This window comes from Colobus angolensis, unplaced genomic scaffold (assembly GCF_000951035.1).
Source record: "Colobus angolensis palliatus isolate OR3802 unplaced genomic scaffold, Cang.pa_1.0 Scaffold51, whole genome shotgun sequence".
Lineage (NCBI taxonomy): Eukaryota > Metazoa > Chordata > Mammalia > Primates > Cercopithecidae > Colobus > Colobus angolensis.
In genome coordinates this window covers 7,586,217-7,608,826 of record NW_012118599.1, presented here as the reverse complement: position 1 = coordinate 7,608,826, position 22,610 = coordinate 7,586,217, and the positions used below count along the sequence as shown (strand labels likewise).

Genomic DNA, 22,610 nt, shown 5'->3' with positions numbered 1-22,610 from the left:
GAAGATAAAAGAGTGACATTTTCTAAATTCAATAGAACTACAATAGAGCACATTTTAAAAATGAAGTTTTTCATTTTTAAACTAATAGAAATAAATGTGCCTTAGCCAATTTTGACCCATTTCTACCCCCTAGAGGGGTCCTTAAAATTACTTTAAGTTTTCAAATAGTACAACAGGGATATAAGACAGTAATAACAATGAGAACAATGGCTGACATTTATTGAGTGCTTGCTACATGCCAGGTACTAGTCTAATCCCATTACATATATACATATATTTATGCCAATGTTTAATCTAAATGACAACCCTATGGGAATTAAACCTCTTAACATTCATTATTACCTCCATCCTTCAGGTGAAGAAACTGTGGCACAGGGAGGCTAAATCACTTAAGATCACACAGATAGTAAATGATAGAACAAGGAAGTGAAAAAATAACTGAACCTCTTCTTAGGAGTCTTCTGATAAACTACAAGTAGAAGGGGCTACTGAATCTAATGAATAACCCCTATTACAGCAAAGTACAATCTGATGTATTTTTCTGAGTAGAGTGATGATAGGTATTGCGGATTTGTTCACCTGGGTCTTCAGAAGACATTTCTTTAAATTAATCTTACAGTGGGAATCTCCTTTTTTCCTCCCTTTTCCTTTAATCTCAGAATTAAAAGTTTGCCTTAGCCTGATACATATAAATATCTCAGATTTAATTACCTTCATCCATACTTTCCTGGAAAAGTAATGTTTTGCCTTATTATTTATTTATTCAGGCAAAAGTTAGTTCCAATTAGTTCTGATGTTTTATAAAGAACAAAGAGCTCAAATTTCTGTTTTAAATGCACTTGGAAACAAGATGTAATCTAAATTTGGGGAGACTTTTACATGTCTCAGAGTTTATAAATAACCAGACCTCAAATTTTTTAAAGTTTCCCCTAGGATATTGCACTTACTATCTAAAGGAGTTTCTGTTTTGCAAATAAAAGCCTTAGCTTAACTTTTAAAAACTCTATTTTACTCAGTTAATATTTAGAAAACTATATTTATATAGGCTCCTTAGGGCCAAAAGTAGGTATACTTTGTTCTCAGTAACATCTTTTAAGAAAGAAGTTATCAATATATACAGCAAGATCAAAAGCTCTTATTTTGACATTCAGTAATTGACACCTAATACAATTTCTCCACTCGTTGTTAACTACTAGCTGCCCATTGTATTACAAAGCTCAGTGCCCTTTAGTGAAGAATGCCCTAACTTCCCATTTTATGAGACATAAAGATGGTAAACAGAATCCTCCCATGTGACCACATTCAAACTGAAGCACTCTGCATATGTCATTGAGACATTTGTGTTGCATATTATTTTAAGATTCAGGTACTGAGTGCTGAGATGTCCAAGTAAATACTTACATGGTTGTTGAAATTTCAGTCTTTTGAAAGAAGTGGGTAAACTCTGAATGACTTTTCATTTAAAAGAATAGGCTGAAGTAATTAAAATTCTTTAAATTACTCTCATGTTCTTATGTATCCTCTGTAGAGATTACCCCCTTTCAGCCTTGTAAGTTTAGAGCAGCAAAATCATTTTCTTCAGAATATATAAGAAATAACTAAGGGGTCAATACCTTTATATTATTTTCTTATCATACTACCATTCGACTGGGTTCCTTTTCTTTTTATTCTCGTTCATGAGATACTGATTAATAGACAGGTTTTATGTCTAGAAAATACCTACCTCTAAATCAAGATTAGTATTCTTTGGCTTTTACACCATGAGGCAAAATGTGATAAAAAGGAAGGGATGGAGTGGAAATGCCTGTGCTGTATGTGAGATGATTTTCACCTGACCAACATCACAAACTCCTCCCCCTCTACAGGTGTAGGCACTTTTTTTTTTTTTTTTTTTTCCTCTCCCTCCTGTTTCCACTAAGGGCTAATTAGGGAGGTAGCCTTGAAGAATAAACTTACCATTGATATAAAAGGAGCTACTGGACTGATACACAGCCGAAAACCCTCAGTTTTGGACTGAACTCCCAGCAGGTAAGCATTTATTCAATAATATAATACATTTTAAGTCATAGCTTATAATTGCAGAAAGGGATGGGAAAAATAAAGAGATGAAATCTAACCTTACACAGAAAGAATACATTGCAATTAGGTTTCAAGGAAAGATATATTTTGTTTTGTTTCTCGGTGTGTTTTTGTTTGGGGTTTTTTAAACTCTTAAATTTTGATGTGAGGAAAATTTTTACTCTTAAATTTTGATGTGAGGACAATAAGCATTAAAGTATAAATTTGTTTGCATTGTGATATGGATACAACTAGAACAACCTTTCTGAACAAAAATCCTAACATATCAAAAATAATTATTAGCATAGGATTGCAAGTGCAAAAAAAAAGTATTTCCTCTTTAACAAATGCCCACCATTGTACTGTAAATAGTGTATTACATTATAAAAACAGAGATCTTATGTTTTATTGTTTATAAGACTTAAAAGTCTCCCAGGAGAGTTTCATGCTTTCATTGTTATGATAAATATTAATCAACAAAATATTTTAGATGCTTGCTCTGTGCTTATAAACACTCAAATGCCCTCAAAGAAACTTCAGTTTCTAAAACTTATATGAGCATAATTATTTTTCTTGACAAATACTTTCAAACAGTGAGTCTATTGGCTATAATTTGGTTAAAGGAGTCACTAACCTTTACTTTCCAATTCCAGAACATACTGATTGTGGACGGTAGTAATCGAGTGGTAAGGATATGACATTCTGCTCTTGTAGCCTTCAGAATTTATCATCATTATCACTCTCTAACATGTTACAAAAATGTGTAGAAAATATTTTCTGCATCAATGAGAATTTCTGCTCTATTTTGTGGCATTAAAAAAAATTCTATTAAAGAAAGAGCCTTATGAAATGAATCACTGTTTACTGAAAGGGTATTGTCAAATGTAGATTAATTGTAGTGTCCTCTCTGCATGAACCCATGGGGGAATGTCTCTGATTTTAGTTTGTCACCCTGAGTCATTTGTGAGTTGCAAGAGTATAGTCTAGAAGGGTAGGTTAGAGCCTGATTAAGGAGAGGTTTATACTACTAAGAAATTAGAAGCTGGGCGGGGTGGCTCACGCCTGTTAATCCCAGCACTTTGGGAGGCCAAGGCGGGTGGATCACATGAGGTCAGGAGTTCGAGATCAGCCTGGCCAACATGGTGAAACCCCCATCTCTACTAAAAATATAAAAAAACTAGCCAGGCATGGTGGTGTGTATTGCAGGATCTGGCCAGCAGCCTGCAATGCAACGGAGCTCTCTCTTTGTTCCCAGGCAGATCAGCAGGTCGAGGAATAACAGACAAACACAAGATAGTGAAAGCTGGGTCCAGTGGGGGTCACTGCCTTCTGGTCCCCCAGTGGCGCCAATGCACTGAATATACCAGCATTTATTATTAAATTTAGTGAGGGCGGAGGTAGGTTATGAGGGATTTAGGGTCATTTGATTATGAGGTGAGATGGTCACATGGGGATGAAGTAATTCTTTAACATAACATCTGTATGCAATTTACAGTATACGGAGATAAGAATTTACAAAATAATGTGTGCATCAGTCATTTCTAACAGAGCCTTAAAACAGAAACGCAGTCTTTCCATAATCTATGATTAACAAGATATTAATCAGCAGTAACAGTTGCAGCAAAAGCTGGTTACAAACAATCCACAGAAACATGATGTGAAGCTAGACAACTGGTTAGACCAGAAATCCTCAGAAGGGAGTATGCTTTAACCCTAAAGAGGCCTAGAAGAGCCGTGGCAAGATGAGGGTGTTTATAGCCCTATCTTATCCATATGGACAGGGGCCCCTCATGCATCCATTTATAGGCTCTCCACAAGGGTCACATTCCATTCTCAGAGCTATGAGCATCTGCTTTTCTGGGATAGGAATCTTGGTGATGTGAAACCTCCCTGACTGCACGTCCATTCACAGGCTCTCTGCAGGGAGAAGCACATCACGCGCTGTTGGCTCATTCTGGCAGTCCGACCTAGCATTGTCTTTACACAATCCTGCATGCAATTTTGTATTTACAATAATCAGGAGCATTTCATATTTTATTCCGTAGCAGTAGTTTCAGGGTGTCTCCCTACAGGTGTGTGCTTGTAATCCCAGCTACTCAGGAGGCTGAGACAGGAGAATCACTTGAACCTGGGAGGTGGAGGTTGCAGTAAGCCAAGATCATGCCACTGCACTCCAGCCTGGGCAACAGAGCAAGACTGTATCAAAAGAAATAATAATAATAAATAAACAATAAATAATAAGCTAGAGTATTGGACTTTAGAGATGGCATAAGTGAAAAAACAAGTAAATGTTAGAGGAAAGAGTGTAAGGAGGATAATTTTCTGGGCAAACTGCATCATGAAACTAATCATATTTGTTTCACTTTATGTAAGAAAGTTTAGTGTCAAAAGTGGCCTCTCACCTGCTGCAAGTACAATTGATTCTCATTGTGGTAGTTATTTTCAATAAAATGATACCAGACACTGACTTAGTCAATACTGAAACATTGTTCCAAGTAGAAATACAGCTAGGTTCCTGTCAGCCTCTGGTTACGGTATTTTCATCAGCAGATCAGTAGTAACCTTGTTTTATATGTGTTTTTGTTGAAAGACACAATATATATTGTTGATTCAAAAGCATTGTAACTTATGTCCAAACGAAACTTACCCAACACATGTATTTCCTCCATTATTCACATCACAGCCTTTTTGCACTTAGAAACACCAATACAGCCAAAACGTGCTATGCTTTTCATCCATTTTTAAACAGCAAAATCAACACAAAGCACAAAAACTTGAAAAACTTAGCACTAAACAGACCATGAAAAGGGCACTTGTTTACAGTATGAGAACAAACAAGAAGACAGAGCACTCTGTTCAGCCTTAGCTGGAAACATGTGAGTTAGGAAACCCAGCTCTTTTTGTTGCTCTATGCATGACTGCAAATGACTGTAAAAGTGCCACAAGTATTGAATTGAGAATTACAAATATTAGTGAGCAGGTAAATTTTCAAATGTGAAATTCATGATTAAGGATGATCAATTGTATACACAGGATTATGTTCCATGCTCCATACTTTGCATATTAACCTCACTTTTGACTCCATATTACTTTATCTCTCTATTTCTCCTTTGCCAAATTTTAGTTTAATTATTTTTCTTGATATATTTTACATATCTTCCTTCTTCTCTCTCTCTCTCTTTCTCTCTGTCTCTCTCTCTTTCTTCTTTCTTTTTACAGAGTTTTGCTCTTGTTGCCCAGGCTGTAGTGCAATGGCGGGATCTTGGCTCACCACAACCTAGCAACCTCCGCCTCCCAGGTTCAAACAATTATCCTGCCTCAGCCTCCCTAGTAGCTGGAACTACAGGCAAGTGCCACCAAGCCCGGCTAATTTTGTATTTTTAGTAGAGACAGGGTTTCTCCATGTTGGTCAGACTGGTCTCGAACTCCTGGCCTCAAGTGATCTGCCCACCTTGGCCTCCCAAAGTACTGAGATTACAGGCATGAGCCACCGCGCCCGGCCTACGTATTTTCATAAATGGCTTTAGATCCTTCAGGGAACAAATCAGGTAATAAAGGAGCAAATTATCAACAAATATTCTAATTCCTACTCTTTTCATTAGCTACTTTGATAAGTATTCAGGCATAAAAAGATCTCTAGACATCAAACCTAATTAAGAGGTTCATGTTCCACTGCCCTTTGAAATAATTTTGTTTCGTTTTCTATCAGGATATATTGAATTATAATAAACAAATGTATTTCAAATAAGTACCTATTACAAAGTTAAAAACTGTATTTAGAGATGACGCAAATGAATGAAAAGTTAAGCAGATGAAAAAGTGAAGAGATGATGGCTCTACTTCTTTCTTTGCCATCCTGAAGTATGGAAACTAGATCTTTTCAAAGTTTCTAATATTGGTCCAGACTGGGATTCAAAAGCCTCTTGATGTTCGGGTGCTGCCCTGGCCCCTGCAATCTCTTCTGACTCCTGCAGAGAGCACAGACACCTTAAGTGTACCACTCAGTGAACTAGAGCCCACAGGGCTTGATCATATGCTTTCCAGAAGTTCAGGCTCATATAAACCTCATGATAGAATTTTACAGCAGATTTTAGGTAGATTACAATTGAATATTCAGGGTATCTTGTAATCACAGGGGTATGCCACATAGGGAAATTGAGTAGAATTTTCTCTACCTGGAAAACATGTTGTAAAGGAATGATCCCAGCTCTCCACCACAACCCCAGAGGCACCACGTTCTCCTGTCTAGCTGAGTTCTCTTTGCCATCCTAGTGCCTGTCTGCCACATGTAAGTTGATAAGCTCCACTACATTGAACATAGGAAATATTTTTTTTCTTTAATTCAGTGCATCCCTGATTGGAATGATGCCGGAAAAAGTTTTGCTGGGAACAAAGCAGGGGAGGTGAAGCCCCCAAATCTAAAAAAAAAAAAAAAAAAGTAATTGCATGAGAACAGATGACTTTGCATACATTATATTTAGGCCGTTCTTCTTTCTTTAATTTTATCAGGCTAAAATGAGTCTTGGCCTTTGATCACTTCTGATTCTTCATCTTCAATCTAGGTATTTCTCTCCAGTTGTTCCTCATAACGACCCAACCCACTCAAGTCTTTCTCTAGTCTTTGCCCCACATTGTGAAAAAGACGTTTTCCAACTTAGCTCGAGGTTCTTACCCTGAGCTTCATAGTTTCCATTCAACAACTATTTAGAATGTCCCTACTGTGTGCCAGGCCCTTTGGCAGGTGCTGTGGATACAGTGGAAAACGAATAAGGCATCGGTCCTAACTTCATACAGCTTATAGGTTACTCGGGATGGATTTAGAGCAAATAAAACACAAATAAATGTAAAATTACAACTGTTATACATGCTCTGAAGACAGAGTTTAGAGTACAATCAATGTATATAATAGATTTAACCCAGGCTAGATACTCACATCTGTTCGGGATTAGGTCATTAACACTTCCTATGTATTCTCCGGTTTACCCATCCCAGTGCCTCCCCATCTTCCTTTTTCCCTCTTTAGAGGGAGCAATGGCAGTCAGAATTATACCCAATGAAAATAGAATTACAAGAACACTCTTAAATAGATCCAGATATTAACAGGCAAAAATTAAATGCCTACCTACAAGTTTCTAATTAGGTGTGGAGTTGCAAGAGCTCTGGGAAAGATGTTGGTGCTAAACTGTTCTACCAAATTACTGATTCTGGAGAAAATGTTGAAGAGCTGCTTTCCTGAATCACTCAAGGTACCATAAAATTACCAATTTTATTTTATTTCTTTATTGTGTTAATCTGTAAAATAACGTCAAACTTGTGGCTATTTTCCTTTTTTTCTGATGATAAGACTCTCTAGGAGCGCTTGTTACACCTACAGCTTCTAGCTCCCTCCTGCTAGAGACAGACTGAATAGACTGTGGATAAGGCCCAGGGAATTACACTTTTCTTTTCTTTCTTTCTTTTTTTTTTTTTTTTTTTTAACATTAAGTTCTGGGATGCATGTGCTGAATGTGCAGGTTTGTTACATAGATATACATGTGCCATGGTGGTTTGCTGCACCTATCAATCCATCTTCTAGGTTTTAAGCCCTGCATGCATTAGGTATTTATCCTAATGCGCTCCCTCCCCTTGCCTCTCACTCCCTGGAAACTACACTTTTCATAGTCACTTGGATGACTCCTAAGGAAATTTAGGTGATTTCTAGATTATTTCTAAATAAATTTGAGTTATAAAGTATTTTAAATAGCAGAAGGGTATAGACTAGGTGGCATTGCAGTTAGGAACATAATCTAGTTAAAATAATAGAACTGAGGTTTAGATGTTGTTATAAATGCAGTGAAATTGCCTTTAAGAGCTGAATTTCTTGAGCAAGAAGACTGCACTATGCCTGGTTTTCAAATGTGAGTGGCATGCAAATCACCCAGGAGAGACATAACAAATAAGAATTTGTGAAGACAGAGACTTGCATTTTTACCAAAGACCCTGTATAATCCTTATGTACATTAAAATTTGAACAAAAGTGATCTAGGAGTCCTCTAATGCACTATACTGTGTGAATTAAATCTGGCCATCTTGCCTTATTGATCATGCTTAAACTGTATGCAGTAATGAAAATGTGAATAATAATTTGGAATCATTTGGCTAAAAAAGTTACGTTTTTTCTTTCCGAATCTGAATATTGAAAGGGTTTTCCCTTTTAACATGCTGAGCACTCCAACCATATTTAGGTTACATTCTTGAGTAAGAATGTACAGTTTCTTCATGTGAAACTATATTAATAAACATTACTCTGTATATGCAAGATGAGCAGCCACAGAATTTAAAGATTAACAGAACAAGTCAGATCCTTACAGGTTACTTTAGATCTTGAATTTTCACTAAGGGTGATCCATGTTACACAATAATATAAGCCGAACCCAATTTGGAAAGACTCCCTCTATGAGGATATGTGAACGAGGTCCAGAATGGGGAGTATGGAAGAAAGTTGTACAACTCTAGGCATTGAAGAAAATGAGTGATTAAGATTAAAATAGTGATAAGCTCAGGTGTGGCAGCAAGTTTGTAGTCCCAGCTATTCGGAAAGCAGAGACAGTAGGTTCATTTGAGCCCAGGAGTTCAAGGCCAGCAAAGTACCACTTCTTTATAAAAGTTTTTTTTTCTTAATTAAACAAAAAAGTGATAAGGGAGGTAATAGGTTCCAATGTCCTTATAAACAAAACCAAGCAAAATAAAGTCCATTGAAATCTAACACACGCTAGCTACAAAGTGCACATAATTTAATTATGTAGCTCAATGAATTTTCATAAAGCAAATGCCTACATAACATCCACTACTACAGAGAAAGAAAATTACTTTTTACGTCACTCCTTCCCACCGGCAATGCCTCTTTCCAACCACTACCTCTCCCTGCTCCCTAAAAGTGACCACTACCCTGACTTCCAAAGCCATAATTTAGTTTTGCCTGTTTTGAATGTAACATAAATTGGATCACACAGTATCTTTTTCATATCTAACTTATTTTGCTCAACATTATGTTTGTGAGATTAATTTCATTGCTGTTTTGTAATCTATAGTACCAATGTGCCACAATGTATTTATTCATTTCACTATTGATGAACATGAATGGTGGTAAGAAGGATTCCCATAGTTCAGCAGTCCTTGTTACCACCACAACTTTATCTAACCTCTACAAGCATACATGTGACATATGAAAGCTGTTTTGTAGGACAGTCATCTTTCTTAGTACAGAAAAATATGTGGCTGTGTATGGTGGCTCATGCCTGTAATTTCAATACTTTGGAAGGCCAAGGTGGGAGGATCACTTGAACCCAGGAATTTGAGACCAGCCTGGGCAACATGAGACCCCATCTCTACAAAAAAAAATTTTTTTAATTATCCAGGTGTGGTGGTGCTTGCCTTAATCTCAGCTACTTAGGAGGCTGGGGTGGGAGAATCGTTTGAACCCAGGAGGCAGAGGTTGCAATGAGCAGAGATCGCGCCACTGCACCCCAGCCTGGGTGACAGAGCGAGACTGAGGAGTTCAAGGCTGCAGTGATCTGTGATTGCCCCATAACACTCCAGCCTGGATGACAGAGTGAGACACTGTCACAAAATAATAATAATAATAAAAGAAGGGTAAACTTTAAAGAAAGAGAAGAGAAAATGTGAAAGGCCACAGAAAGAATTCTAATATTATTCTACTTTGGTTGAGTCACCAAACATTCAATCATCTATGTCAGGCTCCATGGACATAATAATGAATGAGACATCATTATAGCCCTCAAGGAATGCTTATAGAGCCTTGCTCCATCAAATCTAAAGTGCAGTTTTGTTTGTTTGTTTTAATTTGAGTTGGTGTCACCCTCTAATGATGTCTAATTGTAATTTAGGGTTGAAGAAAGAGTTGCATTTCACAGGTTATTTTCAAATACCATAGTGGGCTTGAAAAGCAGCTGAGCATCAAAATTATTTGCAGAAATTTTTAAATATGCATGAACCCTAAGTGCATATGTTATCCTGATTCATTCAGCAAGTATATACTGCTGACCTATGTGCCAAGTACCCACCAAGTAAGCCTATGAATTTGGTACCTCTCACCGCTATCCTATAAAAAACTAGGTTTGGAAAGAGTTTTTATAGGATTTCATAGACCTTTTACCAGTTTTCATGTGCACTGATAAAATAGCAACAGAAAAATTAATGTGTGTCTATGATATGTCTGAATGTATGCATATATGTTTACAATTTCCCCTCTCATGGACATGATTACACAGTAGAACAAGAGGTAAAGAAGATAATATGTGACTGAAACAGCTAGTAGTATGATTGGCTTGTCTCTCTGGGTTATCTGACTCAGGTTTATGGAGCGGTGATGAATATAAATCGCCCTTTCAAAAGGAAGTGGTGTTGGATTCATGGCCGGATTTCAAAGCTGTTATCACCCGACGACAAAGAGAGGTACAGTTCTGAAAGGTAAAAAATTTAAAAATAATAAGAATTGGAGAGAAAAAATAGGTAATGGTATTTTATAACCATAGTAGCCATATACGTTAGCTTATAACACTACCTGTTTCACCATTCATTTCTTTTCTTTCTTTCCCTTGCTTCCTTCCTTCCCTCTCTCACTCCTTTCTTTCTTTCTCTTTCTTTCCCTTTCTTTCTCCAACTTTCTTTTCTTTTCCTTTTCTTTCTCAGAGTCTCATTCTGTCACCCAGACTGGAGTGCAGTGGTGTGATCTCAGCTCACTGCAATCTCCACTTCCCAGGTTCAACCGATTCTCCTGCCTCCACCTCCTGAGTAGTTGGGATTATAGGTACCCACCACCATGCCTGGCTAATTTTTGTATTTTTAGTAGACACTTTAGTAGAGATGGGATTTCACCATGTTGGCCAGGCTGATCTCGAACTCCTGACCTCAGGTGATCCGTCTGCCTCCAGCTCCCAAAGTGCTGGGATTACAGGCGTGAACTGCCACTGTGCCCAGCCTCAGCATTAATTTCTAATTTGACTGGCTTCAGAGTGTCAGGAACTTTAAAAACCTCTAGTCCAAACATGTTCAATAAAGTAGTTCCTTAGTGTTTCATGATCTCTAGAAGGATGAAGCACAAATGGTTGACTTACAGATACTAGCTTTTTCCCTGGGTGAATGGTTGCTTATGACTGGTGACTTTGGTCATGTGGGTATTTGGAAGAAGACTGAAGACAACATCTGTCCCATTCTGCTCCTGAGACCAAGGAGAAGCTCATATGGCCAAAGAGGTACCGTCCTGACCACATTAGGAAGATTCTGAGAGCCGTAATTCTTGGAGGTAAATCCACTGAGTTATATACCCTCTTTATTTTTATAAATGAACAAAATCCTAGAAAAATGTGAAATAGATGTCTTAAAACCTTCCTAGCCAGATGTGGTGGCTCGTGCCTGTAGTCTCACCTACTTGAGAGGCTGAGGCAGGGGGATTGCTTGAGCCCAGGAGTCCGAGGCTACAGTCAGCTATGATTTCACCACTGCACTCCACCCTGAGCAACAAAGTAAGACTGCTGCTAAAAAATAAAAAATAATTTTTAAAATTTTTAAACAAAACAAAACCTTTCCTAATCCCAGAAGAAAGAGTCAAGAAAAAATTGGCCGGGTGCGGTGGCTTATGCCTGTAATCCCAACACTTTGGGAGGCTGAGGCCGGCGAATCATGAGGGCAGCAAATCAAGACCATCCTGGCCAACACGGTGAAACCCTGTCTCTACTAAAAATACAAAAAAATAGCTGGGTGTGGTGGTGTGCGCCTGTAATCCCAGGTACTCAGGAGGCTGAAGCAGGAGAATTGCTTGAACCGGGGAGGCAGAGATTGTAGTGAGCTGAGATCATGCCACTGCACTTCAGACTTGCAACAGAGCAAGACACCGTCTCAAAAAAAAAAAGAAAGAAAGAAAAAGAAAAACTTTTTCCTAATTCCAGAAGAAAGAATCAAGCAAAAGCTACAAAATTTCATTTTTCCCTCATTAGCCCCATTCCCATTTAGCTATTGTTTTATAGGGGGCTAATTTTGTTAGCCAGCTATAAAAATTAGCTAGACATGTCCAGCTAATGGTATCTAATCTACCTAAGATTTGGATTATCCATATAATAGGTTTATGTTTCTGTAATTATGTCTTCCGTCCTAGGCTGAGACAGATAACCTTGATCATGATACTAATGCCTATGCTGTGTTCTACAAGGATGTCAGAGCTTATCGACAGCTATTGGAAGAATGTGATATTTTTAACTGGAACCAAGTTTTTCAAATACAAGGTGAGGTCAAGTGCAAGACTTATATTATGCAGTCATTTTTTTCCTCCTTAGCATATATCCAGATAGATACAGATATTTCATATATATGAAAATACGTAGATTATGTATATACACATATATGTATAAATACATACACATCCATTTTATGCATTTACCATTTCTATATTATAGTGTTGTAAGAACACTTATTTGTCACTTCTAATGAGGCATGCATGGCCTTTGGGGTAAAAAGAGACCATTTTTTACCCCAAATGGAGCTGTTCTTAGGTGACATATTTTTTCTACTATTACTGTAATATGGATGGATATCAGTGAGAATCAGAGAATATTTTTCCTTATTGGTTTTAATCCTTTGCTATCACACCTTTTAAAATAACTATAATTTAGGTCTTAGCCAATAGGTAGGCCTTCTGTTTTTTCTGAAGCAGATGATTCTGGAAAGAAATAATCAATTGATCTGCATAAAATGCCCTCAGAGGACTGTGTTTTGTTTTTTTTTGTTTTTTTTTTCTGAGTCAAGGTCTTGCTCTGCAACCCAGGCTGGATGCAGTGGTATGATCATAGCTCACTGCAGCCTTGAACTCCTGGGCTCAAGGATCCTGTCTCCTCAGCTTCCTGAGTAGCCAGGACTACAGGTGGCACCACCACACAGGGCCCTTTTTTGTTTGTTTTTGTTGAGACAGCGTCTCGTCCTATTGACTAAGCTGCTAAAGTGATTTTATACAGAAAGAGTTTATATGAGCTGTGAGGAGATAATGGCATGGCCATCAGGGCTTGGGGCAGAACTTCATGCCAGGAGAGAAGAAGATTAAGGGTTTCTGATAGTTTAGATGAATAGTTTCCGCTTCAGTGTACACTTACTGATCCAACTTTTCATAATGATTAGGTGTTGGCACAGGCAATAAAGTTGTTGTTTATGATTGTTCCAGTGAAATGAGTGCCTTGATCATTTAACAGGAAAGTAGGGAACCTCATATTGGAAATATAAAGTCTAGTAATTTTTTTTCACCTATAGAAAGCTGAGGCCCTCCAATAAGGAAAAGCTTCTATCCACCTGGAAAATTTACAAATAAAGACTAACACATGATCATAACCCAAAGACATCAGATGTCGTACAAAATTTATTCATAAATGTACAAAAAGACCTTACGCAGGAAACTCTAAACTATCTCTCACCTTTACAGATTCGCCCCAGTTGCGCTGGTTAGAAAAGAGACATGATTCTATCACTTCCATAGCCAATTTAGAAAAAAATGTTCTGACCACTATTACTTTAACATAAAAATGAATAAATGTCCTCATTGGTGTGAAAAATCATGGTAGTAATTGGATGGATCTTGGTGCTACAGGCCTATTATCACTAAATCACCTCAATCCATCATTATATAGAAAAAAGGTATATAATTTCCAATATCCTTTTCAGAAGGCTGAGCTGATAGTTGTGACTAACTTATAGTCATCTAAATTGACTCAATCATTCTTTCTGAAGGTTTGGTGGGGACAAATGTGAATTAGCATCACCTAATATAGCCGGAGTAGTAAAGGTCCCTCATTTAGCATGTAAGTCGCCGGGACATTACCCTTGGCTTCTCCTGTGGTGTTTTGACTACAGACTTCCATGGTAATAGCTGTAATGTTCTTGGAATATTGAATACTTTCCAAGAAGTCATTGGTATGTTTACTATTTTTTTTTTTTTTTTTTTTTTGAGACGGAGTCTCGCTCTGTCGCCCGGGCTGGAGTGCATTGGCCGGATCTCAGCTCACTGCAAGCTCCGCCTCCCGGGTTCACGCCATTCTCCTGCCTCAGCCTCCCGAGTAGCTGGGACTACAGGCGCCCACCACCTCGCCCGGCTAGTTTTTTGTATTTTTTTTTTTTTAGTAGAGACGGGGTTTCACCATGTTAGCCAGGATGGTCTCGATCTCCTGACCTCATGATCCGCCCGTCTCGGCCTCCCAAAGTGCTGGGATTACAGGCTTGAGCCACCGCGCCTGGCCCATGTTTACTATTCTTAATTAGAGTACCCAAAAAGGTCATAAATCCTGTTTCCATAACACAATTCCAAAGCCTACCTACTGGCCATATACATGATCAACATTTGCCACAGTGCAGGCTCCAGTCATAGATACTAGTTTGGCTACTGGGTGGATCAAGCATTAGGTGGTGGAGCTGCTTCAGGACTTGATGTCCAGAGGAATGACACATCCTGCATAGGAATGCCTTTGTCATTTTTAATCTGAGAGCCATTAATGAACAATATTAAATCATGTTTAACCCAACAAGCTACCCAGAGTAGCTAAACCCCTTTAGTTTGCCATATGAAGGCAGGAAGTGAAAAAGTATACAGCTACCCACACAGGCCAGGCTCTTCCGCTCACTACTGATTAGTGAGCTAACCTTGCACTGACGTGAAAAAGATTGTCTACATGTGTACTAACGTGAGAGTTTCAGAAGCCTGCTTATTGGTAAGTAGTCTAATAAATGTCCTGAATTGTGGCTTATCCACTTAGCCGCTCTTCTCATAAGAAGGTAGGTAGAAAGAGGCAAAGCAAGATGTGGAAGTTCCTTTCACTTGTGGGAAAGGAGAAAATCATTTGTTAAAAGTCGTAACTTGTAAAGAAGACAAAAGGACATGATCAAGAACACCATGAAGAGGTAATCAACAAAATCCAAGATTGTGAAAACCGCACAGTAAATGCCTGGGTTTTTTCAACAAATAAAATGAAAGAATCAGAGAGTGGAGGTAGGGATTGAAGGAAAACTTGTAGATTAAAAAATTTGAGACCAAAATTAAACTAGAGTGTGTTTAAGAACACACACTTAAAAAGTAGGCACTGCCTCCTTTTTTCTCAGTCTTTTGAATTACTTAGATGAAATTCAGTGTTATAATATGAGATACTAACCACAGCATCTATAATTTTAATAACATTAACTCAAAAGCCTACTTATCTTTTCTGAGGCTTAACTCCCTGAGGGAGGAGTCAAGGCTCAGACACAACACCGTGTTCAGTACGCCTTTCCACTCAAGCATTCTTCAAGAAATCCCAGATCCACACTGAAGAACCTTACCAGAGGGGAGGAAATAAGCCATTAGTCATGGGAAGAGGGAAAGTCAGTTTGCAGAGAATTCAGTCCATCAGGACACAGACTGGAAAGGATGGAGTAGACGGGGATTTGAAAAGGTGGAGAAAGGAATCATACTGTAAGCTCTCTAAGAACAAAGACCAGGAAGGGCCAGGCATGGTGGATTATGCCTGTAATCCAAGCGCTTTGGGAGACCAAGACAGGAGGATCTCTTGAGGCCAGGAGTTTGAGACCAGCCTGGGCATATACGGAGACCCCAACTCTACAAAAACAAAACAAAAACTTAAAAAATAAATCAGCCAAGCGGTAGCATGCACTCAGGAGGCTGAGGGAGGGGGATCATTTGAGCCTGGGAGTTCATGGTTATAGTAAGCTATGATCATGCCACTGCACTCTAACCTGGACAAGAGAGCAAGACCCTGTTTCTAAATAAAGAACAGAGACCATACCATTTTTGTGTACCACTATGAACATCATCTAGCATAGCACCTTATATATATGCAACACCTACCGAATCAAGATTTATCAAATAACTATGACAAGTGGAATCTGAGTGAGGTAAGTTCAGGGTAAATCTCACCAACACTGAGTTTACAGCTTGCGTTCTGTAATGGCGAGGTGTAACAGACTGAAAGAGAGTCTTTGAAGTTGATTTGCCATGTCCAACAAATCTAAGCTCTTGTATACTTCATAGACTTTTAGAGCTCTGAAATGTCATCCTTTATTTCATGGAGCTTAAGGTTAGTCTGAGAGTCCAAAGAATCAATATTCTCCCAAGGAATTCTAAAGTCCCATGAGATATTCCCATCATAAGTTTTGATGAAGATCGTGAAGAGTGGTCCCAATGGGCTACATCAGGGGAATTTGAAACTCCTACAAAAATTTGAATCTTAGACAATAGCTGTAATAAATTAGATGTAAATATATACTGGTTAGGATAATACAAGGTGGCAAACTGCTGGTATTGATGATTCTCAGTATAAAATTACTGCAACAAATTTACTGTCTGCTTTTTCAACTAAAATGCCTACATATTAAATCATGTCTTTCTATACACAGGGTTGCAGAGTGAGTTATATGATGTTTCCAAAGCGGTTGCCAATTCAAAGCAGTTTAATGTAAAGCTAACTTCCTTCAAGGCTGTTCATCTTTCTCCTGTTTCAACTCTGCCAGATACCAGTTTCCTGTATGTAAACCAAGTTTTTGCATTTGGGGCAGGACTTACTGCTATAGAAGTACAGGTAGCAGTAACTGGAGTACTTAGTATCACTATGGAATATCTAGGCACTTTGGATTTCAACCATTGAGCATAAATGGGTGTGTGTGTATTTACTTTTCTCCTCTCTCCTGTGCTTGACTGCTCATCATTTCATTGAAAATCAAATCAGTATCTTTGTCCATAGTTATAAATGAATTCAGAATTCCTGTGTTTTCATAGTATCCATGGAAAAAGTATTCCTTGGTGTCCTCGTCCCTCAAATAATTCTAAATAATTTATACTGTCTGAGTCCAAGGTTGTTATTGTTTTTGCTGTTTCAGGGATGGGGGTATATAGCTGACTTATGTTGACCTCTTCTATGCCAGGGACTACATGTCTTAAATATGTTATCCCATTAGTTCTTTCCACAACCCTGTAAAGTAGGACTATTATTATTGCCCCTCCCGCCCCCACACACCTTTTTAAACAGAGATGAAGTAATACACAGAGGTAAATTATGGAGCCAAGAAAGAATCCCAAGTCCAACTCCAGATACAGTCTTTCAAAACATTGATTAGTTTGTATCTGCATTTATTCTTCTTTTGGAGTCCCTGCTCTGTCATTTACTAATTACCTTTCTGAGTCTCAGTTTTTTTTTTTTTTTTCTTTTTTGAGGCGGAGTCTCGCTCTGTCTCCCGGACTGGAGTGCAGTGGACGGATCTCAGCTCACTGCAAGCTCCGCCTCCCGGGTTTACGCCATTCTCCTGCCTCAGCCTCCAGAGGAGCTGGGACTACAGGCGCCCGCCACATCGCCCGGCTAGTTTTTGTATTTTTTTTTTTTTTTTTTAGTAGAGACGGGGTTTCACCGTGTTGGCCAGGATGGTCTCGATCTCCTGACCTCGTGATCCGCCCGTCTCGGCCTCCCAAAGTGCTGGGATTACAGGCTTGAGCCACCGCGCCGGCCCTGAGTCTCAGTTTTTTCTGAATTCATTCCTTTAAGTGTTTTTTAAAATTAATATCATTTTAAATCAACAAATAATAATTGTACACTTTCATGGGGTACAATGTGATGTCTTGATAAATGTATATACCGTAAACTGATTAAACCAAGCCAGTTAATGTTAAAAAAAATTCTTATAATATTTTCCTGACATGTTGTTTTGCAAGAGACTGAAGCAAGATAATTAAAAATCACCCACCTCAATGAATGTTAATTTTCTTTACTCCTACAGTGAATGTTGAAGAAATTGTTGAGCAAAATAGCACTAAACCTTAAGAAGAATGTACATTTTAAGTCATAGGAAAGCAACTGGATTTTCTTTTATTGTAGCTTTAATTACAAAAATTTCAAACACATGTCAAAGTTTAAAGGATAGTATAAACAACCTCCCACCCATACGTAGCTGACTTTATTTAATTTATACAAATATATATTCTTTCCACTTCCTAGATTATTTTGAAGAAATGTCCCAGACATTATCCTTAAAAATTTTAATATGTAACTCTAAAAAATGAGTCTTAAAAAAAACACCCACTATACTGATATTACTCCTGTGTCCGAGGTCCCCAAGAACACCCACAGGTTCTATGATTCACTATGTTGACACACAGGACTCAGCAAATATACTCATGGCTATGATTGATTACAATGAAAAGATAAAATGCAAAATCAACAAAGGGAAAGGGAGCACTGGGTAAAGTCCAGAGGAAACCAGGCACAAGCTTCCAAGAGTTCTCTTTCAGTGGAGTCACACAGAATGTGCTCAGTCCCTAAACAATGACCTGTAATGATATGTGTAAAACGTTTCAAACTCCTGGCCTCAAGCAATCCTCCTGTCAGGGACTCCCCAAGTGATGGGATTACAGGCCTGAGCCACCGTGCTCTGCTAAAAGTTGTCTACCAGGGAAACTTATTATTAGACACTCAGTGCCCAGGATTTTTATTGGCAGCATCCTCTGCCTAGCACAGACCGATTTCCCAGACACGCAGAAGAAAAGCAGTGTTCAGCAAAACCCACACTGTTTGCACAATTTAATCACAGTGAGCCATTTATGTGAGTCCTGGAAATAGTAGCCCCCTTCCAGATCCATGTTCATAGACACCAACCAAGGGTCAATCTTGCAATTAGGCCTTTTTAAGGGCAATGGCCTCAAGCCTTCTATGTTAGTTTTTTCTGCACATTCCCTTAAAATATTGTTAACATATTTCCTTAAAGTAAAATAACAGTATTCATATTTCTGATATTGTCATAGTATTTTTAAGTTTGTTTCGAATCAACATCTAAACAAGGTTCATACATAGAACTCTTTAATACATCTGAAGTTTCCTTTGACTTCTAAGTTCCCCTTCATCTTTATTTTTTGCATTACTTTTCTGTTGAAGAAACCAGGTTATTTGTTCTTCGAAGTATCTCATAATCTGTTTACTATTGTATGCCTGAGGTATTATTTAAAATTTTCCTCTGTCCAGTCAAGCCTTTTGAAATGGGATTTTAACTTGAATTGATCTCTTTTGCATACAGTTAGACATTCTGTCTTTTTTTTTTTTTTCTGAACTTCCCACACAAAACTGATGCAAACAATTTGTCTTTAACACCTAAGTCATTACGCAACTGTGTGAACTCTATTTTGAACACCCGCTCCTTTGGAAACAACGTCACAGCCTCTAACGTAACTACTCCTGAAACACTTGCCTTAGCAATGTTTTTATCTGCAGTGATTATTTCTACCTGAAGCTTCTTTGCCCTTGCTTTAAAGTTCATTTTCAAAAACTCAATTGCAAATTCCATTAAACCAGCTATTTTTTTCCCCCGCTTAGTCAATGGATGACTGGCCCAGTTCCATAGCTGATAAAATGCCTGAAATGTGCAACAACACTACACACCACTAATTAAAAGAAAACACAAATTTTTACTTTATAAAAATGGTGACAAGAACATCATCAGTCTCTTAGCAGTCACTGGGGTAGTCTTATGATATTAATAGCTTTAAGACTGACAGCAAATTCTGAGGCACTGTCAGCCTCATAGGCTTTCAACTAAGTAATCCATTTCAGTTTTTAGAAATTGCAGCAATTCTGTTTCTTTATCTTAATATCAGGGGCTTTATACAGTAAATTAATAAAAACTTTCATAACATTAGAACAAATACAGTGAAAGCTAGTGGCGTATACAAATACTGACAATGGAAAAGTTGAAGGTTGGGACAATTTAACCTAGAAAAGAGCAGGCCTAGGAGACAGTTTGAAAGAACAAATATGGCCAGGCGCAGTGGCTCACGCCCGTAATCCCAGCACTTGCTGAGGCACGTGGATCACCTTGAGGTCAGGAGTTCGAGACCAGCCTGGCCAACATGGCAAAACCCTGTCTCTACTAAAAATACAAAAAGTAGCTGGGCATGTTGGCACGTGCCTGTCATCCCAGCTACTTGGGAGGCTGAAGCAGGAGAATCGCTTGAACTCAGGGGGCAGAGGTTGCAGTAAGCCACTGCACTCCAGCCTGGGCAATAATGAGAGACTCCATCTTAAAAAAAAAAAAAAAAAGAACAAACATTTCTAAAGCATGCACATATGCTTGGCAAATTAAGAGATTTTATTTCTTTTTTGGCCATGGATGCATAACCACAGAAGTTCTATTTTAAAACTTTTTTTTTTTTTTTTTAATTAAAAGATTAGGGCTTCAAGAATCTGGACTTACCAAGTCCTCAGAGAGGACTTCAGCAGAGTCAGGACTAAATAAAAGCAATTCTGAGGGGTTTTGTTGTTGTTGTTGTTTACAGAAAGTGTTAAAAGAAAAACTTTAGACAGATTAAATTTAGCAACGTTGGTCTGGGTGCAGTGGCTCACACCTGTAATAACCTCAACACTTTGGGAGGTCTAGTATGGTGGACAACTGGAGTACAGGAGTTGGAGACCAGCCTGGCCAACATGGTGAAACCTTGTCTCTACTAAAAATACAAAAATTAGCCAGGAGCGGTGGCACACCTGTAATCCCACATATTGGGGAGGTTGAGATAGGAGAAGCGCTTGAACCGGGGAGGTGGAAGTTGCAGTGAGCCGAGATTGCACCACTGCACTCCAACCTGGGAGACAGAGCAAGGCTCTCAAAAAAAAAAAAAAAGTTAGCAACATTTATTTGAGCAAAGAACAGTTCATGAATCTGGCAGCACTCAGAATCAGAAGTTCAAAGTTACACCCACCAGTGGGAGATTGTATACGCCAGACACAGAAGCAAAGTAGATAAATCCTCTGATTGGCAACAGTTAGGTATCTGTATATTTGGGCATGGTCTGCTCACTTACCTGCCTGTGATTGGCTTGTATAACAAACTCAGCTGTTTGTTATGCGCCTAAGGTTGGTTTTGTGTCAAGTTAGGTTGCAGTTCAACTCATGGGGACTCAAGGTATGGAGGGAACTGCAGGCCAAATTTAATTCATTTAACAACAGAAACACTTTCCTTAACCTGTGCTGAAGGCAAAAGCAAGTGAACATAAAATTAGAAGCAACGACTTAAATTTGGTGTAATAAGTGTTTTGTCTTCTCAGAAATGAAACCCGGAAAGGTGCTTGTAAATCGGGAATAGTGGATTCTAACTCACTGAAAATCTTAGGTGCCTTTTCAGGGATAGTTTCTCAGTTTGAACCATATGAAAAGAGTAGTAATAGGTCGGGCATGGTGGCTCATGCCTATAATCTCAGCTCTTTGAGAGGCTGAGACGGGTGAATCACAAGGTCAGGAGTTCGAGAACAGCCTGGCCAATAATGTGAAATCCCGTCTCTACTAAAAATACAAAAATTAGCCCGGATGGTGGTGGGCGCCTGTAATCCCAGCTACTTGGGAGGCTGAGGCAGGCCTCCCAAGAATTGCTTGAACCCGGGAGGCAGAGGTTGCAGTGAGCCGAGATCGCACCACGGCACTCCTGCCTGGGCGACAGAGCAAGACTCTGTCTCAAAAAAGAAAAATAGTTATGTATAACCACGTGACTCTGAGGTCCTATTTCTTCTTGTGTCATTCTGTTCTAGCAAGGGGCCTTTCCCACGACTAACCTACCTGAGTGTTGCCGAAGCGGATCTACTCAACCGGACTTGGTCGAGGGGCGGCAATGAACAATGTCTCCGGTACATCACCAACCTCATCGCCTGCTTCCCTAGTGTGTGTGTCTGGGATGAGAAGGGAAACCCGGTCTCCTGGTCCATCACAGACCAGTTTGCCACCATATGCCATGGGTACACCCTGCCAGAACATCGCAGGAAAGGTTACAGCCTCACGCTGGCTAGGAAGTTGCAAAGCCGGGGATTCCCCTCTCAGGGGAACGTCCTGGATGACAACAGGCATCTATAAGCCTACTGAAGAGTCTCCATGCTGAGTTCTTGCCTTCTCGCTTCCACAGGCTTATTCTCACCCCTGCGACTTTCTCTGGCCTGCCTCATCTCTAGCCCAGTGAAAAACTGCAGTGGTTTTCTTACTTTCCCGGAGCGTACACATACTCTTGGCTGCCAACGAGGGGAGAGTTAAAATGGGAATCAGGATACGCTTGGGTTGTTGGAAGGGGTCTGGAGAATACATACAGGATCCACTTGAGAAGCCTTAATTCTTCGTATCTCAGGTTTCTCCAGTAAATAGCTGTGGGGGTGAAGTGTAGCTGTGGCTGAAGACTGAGGACGATTGTCCTCCTTTAGGAGAATAGGTTCTAAAGCCAGCAGTTTTAGCGTACTAGGAGAAATTACTGCCTGAGAACAAATTATTCAACACGGGACCATGTGGCTACTGCTTTATGATTGCTGCTTGGACCTCTGCTCTGTGTTCTTAAAGCCACACCGCTTCCCTACTGCCTTCATATTCCGCTGTCCCCACTGCTTTGTCTCAGCAACCTCTGTCCTAACACCTCTACCGCTAAGTTCTCTGTAGAGTAACCTCCTTTTTCCCTTTAATTACTTGCTCTTTACTTCTGCCTAGGACTCTAGCCTATAGTTCACTGCCCTGGGAATGTTCAAA

General features: G+C 39.1%; 1 protein-coding gene across 1 annotated transcript; it reads left to right on the top strand.

The window, feature by feature from the left end:
- The first annotated feature begins 1,969 nt into the window (after positions 1–1,969).
- Positions 1,970–22,051, top strand: GLYATL3 (glycine-N-acyltransferase-like 3). The gene is given in 8 exon segments (XM_011960265.1): positions 1,970–2,028; positions 7,188–7,304; positions 10,412–10,436; positions 10,439–10,512; positions 12,212–12,338; positions 16,480–16,606; positions 21,638–21,942; positions 21,945–22,051. Coding segments are annotated over 7 exon segments (843 nt in total). The 5' UTR covers positions 1,970–2,028; positions 7,188–7,226.
- Positions 22,052–22,610: the final 559 nt, after the last annotated feature.